The 14,471-nt window shown below is 37.1% G+C and overlaps 2 protein-coding genes across 3 annotated transcripts in view; both read left to right on the top strand.

The window, feature by feature from the left end:
- LOC135071946 (ecdysone receptor) overlaps nucleotides 1-6,139 on the top strand; it is a 32,060-nt gene extending 25,921 nt beyond the window's left edge. The window contains exon 7 of the mRNA XM_063965841.1: nucleotides 472-6,139. Coding sequence (XP_063821911.1) covers nucleotides 472-770 — 299 coding nt within the window. The 3' untranslated portion in view covers nucleotides 771-6,139. The remainder of the gene's footprint in view (nucleotides 1-471) is intronic.
- Nucleotides 6,140-7,304: 1,165 nt separating this feature from the next.
- Nucleotides 7,305-14,471, top strand: LOC135071942 (macrophage mannose receptor 1-like). 2 transcript variants are annotated; one of them, XM_063965838.1, is made up of 6 exons: nucleotides 7,305-7,427; nucleotides 9,668-9,931; nucleotides 10,505-10,699; nucleotides 11,355-11,603; nucleotides 12,128-12,276; nucleotides 13,279-14,471. In XM_063965838.1, exons 1-6 carry the CDS (start codon nucleotides 7,370-7,372, stop codon nucleotides 13,309-13,311), a joined length of 948 nt encoding a protein of 315 aa, XP_063821908.1. In that variant the 5' UTR covers nucleotides 7,305-7,369; the 3' UTR covers nucleotides 13,312-14,471. The 2 variants fall into 2 exon arrangements, with proteins under 2 accessions (XP_063821908.1, XP_063821907.1); XM_063965837.1 differs by having other exon boundaries at nucleotides 12,128-14,471.

Raw genomic sequence — 14,471 nt, 5'->3', positions numbered from 1 at the left:
TAACTACCGCAAGGCGGGCATGGCGTACGTCATCGAGGACCTGCTGCACTTCTGTCGCTGCATGTACTCGATGTCGATGGACAACGTGCATTACGCGCTCCTCACTGCCATCGTTATATTCTCGGGTTAGTAGCAACAATATTGTGGAGAAACAGGCGTTCTGTTCGCCAACAACCAGGCGTATACTCGCGACAACTACCGCAAGGCGGGAATGGCGTACGTTTTGTCGTATGTACTCGATGTCGATGGACATTGGACACTCAATATTTTTGTTCCCACCACTGTAACTCTTGTATAGAATATCTATAGCTGATCGATCGATCATGATCACATATTGCAACTGTGTAAAACGCCAGTGTTTTTGAGACGTCGCGACGTCTGTAACATCTCTATTTAGAGACCTAGTAAGTCCAGCCAATTATTCCCTGATTCTGATGACTAATGTCTAACGAATAAACCTGCAATTTCCAGATCGGCCGGGCCTAGAGCAGCCACAGCTAGTAGAAGAGATCCAGCGGTATTACCTGAACACGCTGCGGGTGTACATCATGAACCAGCACAGCGCTTCGCCACGCTGCGCCGTCATCTACGCGAAGATTCTGTCGGTGCTTACCGAGTTGCGGACGCTGGGCATGCAGAATTCGAACATGTGCATCTCGCTGAAGCTCAAGAACAGGAAGCTGCCGCCGTTCCTGGAGGAGATTTGGGACGTGGCCGACGTGTCGACGGCGCAGGCGCCGCTGGTGGCCGACGGCGCTACGGCGCTCTAGCCCCGCCCACGCGATCGCGATGCCTCGCCCGCGCCCCGCGGCTTGCTCTAGCGTAGTGATGGGACTCGGAAAAAAAACTCGATTTAACCCGAGTACACGTAACTCGGTTAACTGGATGGACGAGTAAATGCTTTTTTTAATTTTTACCAGTTAATTATTATTACTCAGCTTCCCAATACGAGTAATATTCATTTATAATGTATTGGGAGAGTCATACTAACTAAAGTAAGAAAGAAATTATTGTTTGAAATGGCTTGAATTTTAATTTTAAAAAATATTGATATTTATTATCACCCGGCATTTTTCAAAAACAGAACATAAAACACGAAAATCTACAACAATAACCGGCAGTTTAAAGTTAACTTCAAATATACATACATATTGTGCCACTTGTATGTTGTGAATGGATGAATGAACATAGTTTCATTCAAATGATCGGCAAACTTCGCTCCATGTCGGTTCCAATCGGTTTACGTTACGTTCTCGAGTCAGAGAATTCAACTCGAGTGGGTTCGAGTTACGCCCAACTCGAGTTAACTCGAGTTAGTTACTCGAGTCGACCATCACTACTCTAGCGCCCCGCACCCCCGAGGAGAGAACGCTCATAGACTGGCTAGTTTTAGTGAAGTGCACGGACACCGCGTCGGACGTGAACGTATTTATAAGGATTGTGCAAATTTTACCACATAAGGGACGCTTTTACGTATTCGGTGACCGACGACGTGCGAGAGATTAGTGAATATATGTGTTGTTGAACGTTCGGAGAATATATTTAGTGTTGATCGTTTAGCGCCCGCCGGCGGGAGCGACCGCCCTCGCTCCGGCCGACGGCGGCGCGGTTATTTCGTTTACGACTGGATTTATAGTTGGTCACTCGGATACGACTGTATGATAAGACTACGTTCGATAAGTACACCTCCTAAATTTACAAATACGTACATAAACTATGAGAGTTATAACAAAAAGTAATATATGAAATGTTTCTATTGGGTGAAAAGTTGATAATGTTTATTTACCAAAATTAACTATATGTTGAGTAACAAATTCACGATACGACTTGAACGGCCGGTCGCCGCCGGCCGCCGGCGGCCCGCCCCGGCGCGATTTGTTTGTATATAGTTTATGTCAGACGTGTTATCGTGTTCTGTCGAATTTTGTTCAGATTCATGTTCCATTGTCCTGTGCCCACGTCCCTCGAGTAAATGAGTAATTATAATTTATTATTGCTGTGATTACATTTATAACATGTTGAATTATCTTACTTAGGCTGAGATAAGTGTGTCTTACTACATATAAAGATTCTACTGTCGGTAGCTTTCACACGAGCATCAATAGTTTCTGTCTGTTAGGTACTTTTTAACGAAATACACGCTCTACTCGCATTTTACACTAATTGTACTGCAGTTACATGTTCTTGTGTTACATTAGGTAATGTGTGTCTGTCAGTCAGTTTGCGATAGGCTTAGTACACGGTCGGTTATGATCTGCGAACGCCACAGCCTAGCAGATACATTGGGTGTTCTGTTAGTATTTTGTTTGTACTATATTTTTAACCTGTGGTGTGTGGTAGATTTTTTTACTACGATAGCTGAACGCGGATCATATGATTGTGTACTCAAAGCCATACGAATAAAGTGTTAAATGTTCTACGCTGTTCGGTTAATCGTATACGTGCTAACACTTATTGAGGCCGAATGTTCGTGAGAGTCAGTGCAATTTATTCCATAAGCATAATTATAAAAGCAGCATTAGAGACTTTGTGTACGTGTCACATAAATGTTCTAAAATCTAAGATATACTGAGACAGGTTTGGCTACAAATACTCATCTGTTTCAGTTGTTATACAATGAGTACAGCGTTATATAATTCTGATCGTATAACATTGCGTGCATGTCGTAAGGCAGCTGTTATGTAGATATGAAATTAGAAGGGTTAGCGTTCGAATGAAATTCCCAAAATCTTCCACTCTCTTTCACCTCTCGATAACTTCTCGGGTTATCTCCTACGAAATTAAGTTTTCTTATGATATCAACTTGTATTATAGTACAAAATGGCAGCTAAATATGTTTTGTATCGCTTCAAATTAAAATAGATCTATACGACTCTTTGGCCGAGCTTATTCTATGGGAACAATATTGGTATAGTAGACACGTAACGTGTAATGTTGATAGTTGACATGCACGCAGTGTGGCCCGAACATAACCAAACCTGGCTCCGACTTGTTACTACGATCGACGTATTATAGTGAAGTAAATAAACAACATAAACTGCCCACAAAAGCTATAAACGATTCACATACGATATGCCTTATTTCGCGTTACCTGTAATGTGTACCTACATTGTTGATGAGTGGAAATCATAGTATATAGAACCTAAAATTAATCGATCTCAAGTACCACTAAGCGTTGTTGATACGATAAGTGTTTCAGTTCTCGCGGGCATTATTTCGGTTCATTTGGACTCGTCTGTTGTACAGTGGCCGTCGCAAGCCTTCTTCGTCTGAATCTTAGTAAGTTAGAACACCAATCGTTGCATCATCATTCGACGGGCTATTCAGATCGTGTCACCATCCATTCTACGCGTTTAAGCTGTAAGTTAGGTCTGAGTGATGCGTGTTATGTCTTCTTTACATGCCATTAAGTGTGTTGTATATTTACATGTATGTTTGGGGTTTTGGAAATGCATTTCTTAATATACGTATAACAGCGTGAGACGATCGGGCTGGCACCGCGGGCCGCGCGCTAGTTCGCTTCGGATACATCTTTTCGACTAATATTAATTTTATTCTAGCATTAGGCGATTCTAAAATAGAAAACGAAGCACAAAATGTCACGGAGTGTCTTAGGTGCTCCGATAGGGGCGTAATTGATATGATAACGAACACACTGCCATTATAACGTATAAAACATGGTGCGATCCTGTATGCGTGCGATCATAACGGATATCTAAGTTTAATTTCTTAGTGTCGGGCAAGCGTGTGCAGGCGCGGCGTTGCTTAAAATATCAACCGCCTAATGCTTATGTGATAAGATTGGATGTGTAGACGATATTCGATATGAATGTATAATCAATCATTTGCTCAGTACCGTCAATTATGGTACTAAAGTTATGTTATCGAAGTTATTTTACGACGAAGTCAAGAGTGAAACTCGAAAAATATAAATAGAGGAACACTGCACCTGCACTCGAGCGTCCAATATAGGTAATGAAGTGATCACGAATAATATGATTGTCGCTATGATACGATGCCTTATATCTGAGATGTGATCGTAAGCGGTCCTCTAAACTTCTCTCGAAACGCTGCTTCACGGTCCACATCTGAGGTTTGTGACAAATATAACTGCCATTCGATAAGTAATTATACATCATTGACGCGTAGTTTCATGTAGCTTCGTAGTTTTCGGATCCCGTGGGTGCACAGCCGGTCGTATTTGATACATATTATTCAATTTCGAAATTGTAATAGATTTATTAAGTATGTAATAATCTCACATGAGAAAGTAATAAGTAATGAGATACCCTATATAATTTGTGTCTTAGCTGATAATGGAACATTAGTAAGATGATAAGTTTATATCGCTTATTGGGATAATAATGTAAAATGGAGACAGCAATTTTGAACACCGAGTTGGTCGAAGTGTGGGAAGGAGACGACAAACGTACGACAAGACTGGCTTAGGAAAGCACGATGGTTCGACTGTTACAATCCGATGTACTTCTTCGATTGCCTTTTTTTTAAACCTATACATTTTACTTTAGTAGGGAAGCGTTAAGTATTGTAGTGACCAAACGTGGCACGTCCAGTCTATTAATAATAATCGGTGGACTTCTGGACAGGTCCGCACTCTGTCCATTGTAAATAAAAAATTAGAATCTGTCATATGTGTGACATATGACGTTTAATTTTATTCATCTAGAGAAGTACAGATGGCTGTTGTTATTTTTATATTATTTGGGTAGAAGTATATTTTTTGTAAATGACCTCTGTATTTATCTTTTGTAAGCTTTGTAAGCCATAGGGACTTAGTATAGTGTACGAGCTATGAACATTGTGATTTCTATTATCATTGAATTTGTATTTACTGGAATAATTTGTTCTGCGTATATATTCTTCGTTTCGTCAGATTTTCTTAATAATTTTGTTACTTCAGAGTGCAATATGTACAAATATTTACATAAATATAAAATGTACAGTCAATTTTTAGTTTTAATGTGTCAACGCAATATATTTCGCTATTCATTCGTTGAATGTACACGTGGAGAGCATAATAAGCTATATCACAAGTGAGTGCGACAACTCACTCTCACTATTGTGTTTTTCTAATACTTAAGGGATTAATTTTATATAGAAGGACTAGGTGATTATTGTATTTAAATTTGCTAATTTTTTGTAGCAGATTAGATTTGTTTACATTGATAAGGCGAATAATGTAAATTTTGAATTGATTTTAAAGTGATTTAGTTGTTATTTAGTAACGAATTTTCTTATTAGGTGTAACTGGCAGCCTCGTGGACTGGCTTCAAGTCCACTGATACCAGTGCGATTTGTGCAATGTCTGTTAGGAATTAATTAGTCGTACCGCCGGCCGCCGCGCGCGCGCCACCCCACGTGACCTATTTATTGAGCCGCCGCTGGCAGCAGTGGTCAATCCTCGTACTACCCGCGCGGACAAACACTGCAAAGTTTCAGGCACCTCTCGCTCACTCGACATGCTATAAGAACGGGAGGTATCCGAAGCAGTTCTTTCCGTTTATCATCGCGGGTTGTAGTATACAGTGCGACCGCAATCTTCAGGCTAGCGAATTTTTGGCGCTCAACCTACGACCAGTAGAATAAACCATAAAATCGTTAGCTCTTAAGATCTGGGTCGCGCTGTACATTAAAGCCATATAGCAAACCATCTCGCGTGGAGTGGCGCAGGCGCACCAATCCTCCGTCATGTGGTTTCTGTCTGATACTTGCACTGAGCACTCACCAAGCGCAGTGGAACATTAAGGCCAAGTTACTCACTTCTAGTGCCACGTCGAACGATATAGGAAGGCTGATTTACGCTCTAAGGGCCCATTCCGTGTTTCTCGAAACACATTTTTTTATTATTTCATAAATCTTAGTCCGCAATAACTATTATTTTCTTTCTAATACTTTGCCTTAGTAAATCCTGTGTTATTAATTAATTTAACAACAGCGGTGAAGCGAATTAGATATAGGGAACAGACATGACGATATGTTAAAATTTTAGAGAGCCAACTTTTATAAAAGATAATAACTACAAAATAAACCGAGAAAAGGTGTGTACAAAATGAGGAAATTTGTATGAAACATTGTTATGCGAATAAACTTACACCTCAAGATAAAATTATAAAAAATATTATTGTCTTTTATTTCTCCTTTACGAACATCGGTAAGGTTTCTTACTTCATTTATCACTTATAGCAACACAGTAATTTATTATGAGTAGATAGTGACATCTACAGGGTGTTTGGTAAATGGGTATATGAGCCGACACTAGCCCATGTTAACATGGGCATATAAATGGTATGGCGAAGTCAGAAAATTGATATCTTCATTTTAATTATTTTAATTTTCTTTCATACAAATCGGAATTTATAATAAAATTTATTTTGTATAAAAATTTAAAAAAATAAAATGATGATATCAAATTTCTGACTTCACCATACCATTTATATGCCCATGTTAACATGGGCTAGTGTCGGCTCATATACCCATTTACCAAACACCCTGTATATTTAAAGTTATTTGCGAAGAGACCGTTTGTAGGTACAAAGCGTTCACCCGCATCATTTTTGTCTTTGGGAATCCCACCAATTTACACCACTTATTAAATAAACTGCCTAGTAACATCATTACTGACATCATTTTGTATACCTACTCAATCATTTTTTTAAATTATTATTATTTTTTACTTAATATCAAAATCGTATCATAACAAGTTTTACTTAATTGCTAAACGACGACCATCTCAAGATACTGATTACTGACCTCTTGGTAGATTTTCCTGTTTTGTATAAGTGGCTGTGTGGGTATTTTATCGGAATAACACATGTCGATGTGTGGAGACGTAGGGCAACCAAGTCTTCATAAGGATATTTTTTTACAAAGTCCGAAAAAACATTTGGTGATTTGAGTTCTTTATTAATTAACTTTAGTAAACGAATAAATTAAACTAAACATTCTGAAAATCGTGAAGCAATCAGTTAGTTACCTATGGGCTATGTGTATTAAATATCAATGAGCTATCTGCAATATTATAGTTATCTTGGTGGTGCGTAACTTTTTGAAACCCGAAAAAGCAGCCCACAATATTTTTATTTTTGAACAGAGACATCGCATCGGGTACACCGGGCCGATAGTACGGGCGTAACTAGTTAATTCTTTACAGTCATACTTAGTTAAAAGAAAATCATTGGATCAGACATTGTCTGTTAAGCATTTTCCTCAAAGATAACATCGGAAAATCCAGGATTCCCAGTATGTTTGGTCGCCCTAACAGTGCCAATATGGGTTTCTTCAATACCGTGGCTTCATTGTTGATCATTCGTGTAATAAGTGCGCGCGCGTCTTGAGGACAGTATTTAAAATGTTTCGACAAACGTTGTTTATTTCTCTTTTGTTTTTCCTCGTGGTGAAAATTTCCCGTGAGTATATTATTTATTTATTCAATTGTTTATGTACAAAATGACCTGGAATAGCGGTTGGTGAATTTAGAATTACAGATTTGTGCAGGACGGTTTATATGAAAAATGTATGAAAAGAAACATTTATTATTTAATCAATTTTAACACAGAGGCTTAAATGTAAAATTAAAGGTATCTGTACTCCTTTTGCAAATTTAAAATTGTAATTTCAGCCTATTTGGAAAAAGTTTGAGTTTGAATTCAAGAGCTGTTTTATGAACATGGAGTGTCATTATTTGTTCCATGTCTTATTATTTTCTTTATAATAATCATTAATATTGTACGATAGCAAATGCTCAGAATTTGTTACGTAATAAACACATCGTTTTGAAACAGATTAAAAAGAACCGGTCACACAAGTTAATAATTAAGGCTGGGTTACACCATCTTACTTTAACATTGACAAACGTCATAAATCTGTCAAATTCCATACAAAAAACACCGGTTAACGTTTAAAGTTACGGTCAAAGTTAGGTGGTGCAACTCAGCCTAAGACTGACGCCAAAATTAATTAGAATATTTGCATCTTGTTGATAGACCATAAAGTTGTTATTATTATGTTATATGGAATTAAGCTTTAATTAATAAAAAGAAAAGAACTTTGGAATTTGTTTGAGAAACTGCTTCAGTCACGATAAAATAAAGGGCATGTATTTAAATGATCTTTTTAAATTAGCAAAAACGGCAAATAAAAAAATCTAAATGGTCATCTATTTTAATGATTGATCCTCTTTCTTTGAGACATAAAATAAATAAAATCGATCGATATTTTAACATCTTTTGAACTACGCAAAAAAAATTTGAGATGTAAAAATTATACCTGATTGTTACTTGTTGGTCCTCAAAAATAAAAAAAATGAGCACCAAATATTCAATATTGTGATACTTTTTAAATAATTCAATTTGTATAAATTATTTTTTGTCTATATCAAATAACCTTCAAAATAATTATGTTATGGTACTTATTTTTATTAAGTTGTAGTCAAAGGATGGAAACTATTTAAAGGCACTTGATGTTCAAAGATTTTTTTTATTAAAAAAGCATACTTAACACGTTCACACTGCGTTATCGGGTCGAATTGACCTTAGGTGCTGGATGCGTTGATGCGGGATGGATATATATATTCAGTCTTTTCAATAGTACGAAAGATAAATATTGTTTTGCAATTGTTTCGTCAAACACAGTAAATATTTGGAAAAAAAAACTTATCAGGTCCTTACGACCCGATGTCGCACTAAAAGTAAACAAATATCGTTTAGTGCTTTTATCGTGTCTAATCGACCCGTTGACAGATGACTTTATGGTCACTGATCACGGTCGAGATCGGTATACTAAGAGAAAATCAACCTTGCGATTTGAAAAAAATAAAGAGGTAAAAATTATGATGTCGGATTCAGGGATGTCAGAAGTAAGAAATTATTTTACATAGCGCCTCTAGTCCCAAACTAAGCAAAGCTTGTAATTTAAACAAACATGGCAATGTACCATTCTGCTTGCTTATTGGCCGCTAAGCCCTTGGCCAACTCAGTAACCAATGACGGACGATTGTCACTCCACCACAAAGTACCGCGTAAATTAAAAGATATTTTTTAATTAAAAATATTAACCAATAATATTTTTTGTTAGATCAAATATATTTTAAAGTTAAGTTATACATAGATCGAAATGTATTTATTAGGTGATCAATATTAAAAGGCAAACTTGATATAAAAATCATCAAATTAAAAAAATTAAAGATCAATAACTAAAAAAGAGGATCAAATATTATTTTTGTTTACCAAATATTAAAAGAGTATGTTAAACATAAATATTATGTTACCTTTAATGAAGATCATTCATAATTTATCCGTAGATCAACTAATATAGACCCAATAATTAATATAAGGATAAAATATAATAAAAAACATCATTTATTTTTAAAAGTGCACATACAAAAAAAGATCAATTAGTTTTTAGAGGATCAAATAATATTGTCCCAAAATAAAGGGACTGTTAAAAATAAATGATGTTTTTTATTTTATTATCTGGGGATTTCTAGGAAACTTGTTTTTAAATAGAATTCATAAGGATATGATAGTTAAAAATATGAATGTTGCTTGAATGATTTAACTTAAGGTCCTATGTTCCCCAGATGGGGCAAAGGGCGGTTATTTGAATGAATGTTTTTAATTAAACCCCAATAATTTTTCCAAAACCATAGATTCGCAGCGGGAAAAGAAGTTTTTTCGCAAAGACTACAAATACATAGAAGCGACTGAGAGCTTTTACAAGATCCATACGATTCACAAAACGTGGCAAGATGCCAAGGATGTGTGTGCCATGGAAGGAGCCACGTTCTTGGTACCCGAGGACCAGGGAGAAGCTAATGCTGTGCTGGCGTTCTGGAATGCAACACAACCCTACTCCTGGGTGTACATTGGAGTGTCCAGCTTAATTGTGAAGGGTGTCTTCGAGACTGTAGAGGGTAAGTGAACCGTAAGACAAAGTACTAATTGAACATTCATTACTTCATTAGTATTCTTATTTCAGCCTACCTATAGCTTAAGTACTAAAGACTTCGTAACAAAATCGCATTTGTTGAACAAATACTTAAAATGCCACAGTCTTAAACTCGTGAAACTCAACAAAGTGTTTGAATTTTGGCGATGATAATAAAAAGTAAAATATGGTAAACGGACACGGGCCGTTTACCTCTTTATGAATTTTTTTAACTATAGCTTGATGCAGGTTTAAAATAAAATGATTTAGCGAGAGCGGTAATGTCAGTAATAAGTTTTTGTCTAAAAACTATTCACCAGTTAAGTAATCTCCAATAAAGTCATTAACTAAACTTTTTTCCCCATTCAACCCGTTCTTGTCATTAATCTGTGGTCGAACCATGAAAAAGACCGCGAAACTGAGCAGGTTGTTTCTTTCGGTTAATGGCTTTGCACGGCTTGTGCTATTAGTCGAGTCGAGTTTATGTCGTGTATGTCTGCTGATTAATAGTTTTGTGTGGTGTTTTAGATCCATGATTAACTTATTCTGACAATTCTAGGCCAGCCAATATCAGACGTATACTCCAATTGGGGCCCCGGGGAACCGAACGATGCAAACGGCGAGGAAGACTGCGTGATCATGCGCAGAGACGGAACCCTCAACGACGTCAATTGCGTCAACAAGTACCCCTTCGTGTGCAAGAAAACACTCGACTCTTTGGAATGGAACATCAAGTGCGACATGCCTAATATGGGTGAGGTTTCACGACTCTATTGGGAAAATTATCTTTGTCCGTTTGTTCCCTTTTCTGAAAATGATGTTATTCAATGCCACATGTTATTTATACAATATTAAATACAAGCTTCTGCCCGCGGTTTTGCCTTTGCATAGACAGAACTACTTCGCAGATTTTGATCCATGAAACTGAAATTGTGTTATTTTAAAGTTTTAATGTTCAATTCCTAGCTAGGCTATGTAACTGGTTATGTAAAATATCGAATGCCCAAATTTAAAAATTTTTTTTTACTAAAACGGTTTCCGAGACTGTCTCGGAAACCTTTGTCGCTGAACCTTTCAGCTATTGCAATACGGCCCCATAAAGTTAGCAGGAAGGCGCTAGATGCAGGCCGCTACCAACCGGGCGTTGTGGAAATCATTGGGGGAGGCCTAGTTCAGCAGTGGACGTCTTGTGGCTGAAATGACGTTGACGATGATGACATCCTTTTTGTAGATCCGCCTTAAATTGAAAGACCACAACTTGTTCCTTATGCAGTCTAGTCGGATAACCATGAAGTGTGATGATTGGTGTTTGGTGCAATATGAGGTTTTAAAGTTCCGATACATACTTAGATATTATACTATACTGAAGTAATTTATAAACAGAATCTTATTCTTGTCAAATAATCCAGATTACGTATTCAACGAAGCTCTGGGTAAATGCTACAAGTTTCACCTCGACCCAAGGACGTGGCGTGAAGCGTACGCAGTGTGCAGCGCTGAGTCGTCGTACCTGGCCATCATTGACAGCCAAGCTGAGGCTGATCACCTCGTCAAAATCACAGCAGAAGCCCCCAAGGACGATGTCCAGGGCGACTTCTTGCGAGGCGCCGTGCATTTGGGCTTCCACAAAAGGAAAGACGGATGGAAGACCATTAGAGGTAAGTTTGGCATGTTACCTATTAAGCTCACACTGGACTTGTAGGACTTATCGAGTTGCAAAAATGTAAACTTAGTTCTAGTAAAATTTTAAAAAATCAACTAAATTAAATCAAAACTTTATTGAAACTCAAGATTATTATTAGATTAGTTCAATCACGCGGCATTGAAGAGCCTTTTCTAGAGTTTTTCATATTTCATATGTTGGTCCAAAATATTTATTGTCTTCGAACCTTTTAGCCTAGGCGCAGACCACCGACTTTTAGTTGGCCGATAGTTGGGCCCGGTTCTAATTTGTATGAAGAATCGGCCGATACCAAATCTGTGTAATGTACTTTCATACATCTCCATACTGTTAACAGCCCAACTATCGGCCAACTAAAAGTTGATGGTCTGCGCCTAGGCTAAATAGACATAGGAAGTCGTAGTAGAAGTACTATGGACGATTTGATGATATAAAACAGTTTAAAATACACATCTTGCTAAGCATAGCATCTTCTAACACATGAAATGGCGGTTTTTACAGGTACAAAGCTAGAAAACAGTGGTTATTCAAAATGGGGCAACCAACAGCCTGACGGGGGTGACAACGAGACCTGCGGAACGATGTTCTACAACGGCCACTTAAACGACCTAAAGTGCGATCATAAGTGCTTCTTCATTTGTGAACATGATGTGGGTAGCCTAAGTAATTCTTTGGATTTTAAATTTGGAGATGATGAGTAACTTGTAAAGGGTAGTTGAATGGAAAGTAAATGGTCTATCTGATATGCTCAAAATTACTATTTAAATAAGCACAGTAAATGAAGTGTTGTTTTAAGGTGTGGTTTTTTGGATGGTGGTCGCTTGACACCACGACCACTTTGGTCATAGCGTGCTTTGTTTGTTGGACCCGATATTATGACTCGAATATGTCTTGTTAATTTGAGTAATAATTGGGTATTAACCATCACTCCCCAACCCCAATAATCTACTAACAACTTTTTTAAAAGGCACTTCATTCTGGTCTTAAAAACTTAATTAATTTTAATTGGTTGCATTGTAATCCTACAAGGTGGACCGACGACATCGTAAAGGTAGCAGGGAAGCGCTGGATGCAGGCCGCTACCAATCGATCAACGTGGAAAGCATTAGGGGAGGCCTATGTTCAGCAGTGGACGTCCTATGGCTGACATGATGATGATGATGATGATTGTAATTGAAAAAGTAGTTTAATTGAGTTGGCAAAATAGTGACGTCACTGGCTAGTATTGCCATAAAAAATCTATGGGAGAGTCTCATGTATACGTCAATTGATTGGTGGTGGCAAATACCCTATTCAAGTTTACTGTATGATGTTATTGGTATCTTAGAGGCATGCTACTGTTCTTACTGTTAATATGTAAATAGTACATAGGGAGCATTCAAGTATTACGTAACGCAATTTGGGGGGAGGGGGGTCTCGTAAAACGTTACGATGCGTTACAGGGGCGGGAGGGGGTCTTTCTTACAAGACGTTACGTAACATTGTTTCTTTTTTTTTCAATAAAAATTTAGGGAATTAAAACTCCCAAATTGGCAACCCTTTTCGTTTACGTTTTACGGGGAATCCTTCGTTTGTATTATAGTCTGGTCGTCATTTTTCATTTGTTTGGCTCGACGAAGACGAAGTTGATGCAAGTGGCTTGACAATTCCAGAACCGTCTTCGTCTGCACTCCGGGTGCCAGTGATGAAAGAATCTGAGTGGCTAGCAAACTCGTGGACAGAGGAGCGTTAATTTCAATCGAATTGTTTTTATAGACCTACTTAGATACTTGGTTAATAGTTGATTATTTTTGAATTTTGTTAAGAATACGATTTTATTTCGAGTAAAATGTTTAATTTCAGTTGGGTTTCTGTTTATAATTGCATTCCCAAAGGTTAAAATAAACATGTTATGTATTTTAAGAGTTTATTAGTAAAAAAAGCTAAAATAGGATAGGAATGACGGAGAAAAACAATTGTGTGTGTGTAAAGCCAAAAATGTATAGAAAAATAAACAAAATACGCAGGTGTTGCGGATTAAAAATCTCTTGTTTTATTTAGTACTAGCTTTCCGCCCGTGGCTTCACGCGCGTGGTCTACATTATCTACATATTTTACGGAACCCTATTATTTTCCAAAATAAAATTTAGCCTATGTTACTCGTGAATAATGTAGCTTTCGAATGGTGAAATAATTTTTAAAAACGGTCCAGTAGTTTTTGAGCCTATTCATTACAACCAAACAAACAAACAAACAAAGTTTTCCTCTTTATAATATTATATTATATATTATATATTATAATATTATATATATAGTGTAGATGATTACCGCAAAAGCAATTAAAACTATACCAAGGACAAAAACTATAACATAACTTTTAGCGCCTTTAGGGTAAAAATGGTCACTTGAGTGTTACCTACGTAACGTTTAGAGAGGGGGTACAGAAAACGTTACGGTGTGTTCCAAGGGGGGGAGGAGTAGTCTAAAATCTTCAAAAATTGCGTTACGTAATTCTTGAATGCTCCCAACCTACTCACATACCTACAGTTTGAAAAACTTGGATGAAACAATAAACTGACATATTTTTTTTTTCAGAATAATCTCTATCTTATGTAATATTTTAAACGATAAATGACTATGTTTTGTCTCGATATGTTTTGAAACGTGTTATTTTTAGGTATCGCGGCTGCTTATCCATAGGTTATGTTAGTACTCGATCCCTGGCCTGTACCACTGATTGTGACTTAAAACTGTATAATATGTACAACTACAAATTAAATAATACTTATATGTAATTAGTATTAAATAATACAAAATAAATTGTATAAAATCCGATTTGTATGAAAATTAAAATAATTAAAATGAA

Source organism: Ostrinia nubilalis, chromosome 5, assembly GCF_963855985.1.
Source record: "Ostrinia nubilalis chromosome 5, ilOstNubi1.1, whole genome shotgun sequence".
NCBI classification, from domain to species: domain Eukaryota; kingdom Metazoa; phylum Arthropoda; class Insecta; order Lepidoptera; family Crambidae; genus Ostrinia; species Ostrinia nubilalis.
Note: the sequence above shows the minus strand (reverse complement) of the source record. Positions and strands in the feature narration are given on the sequence as shown.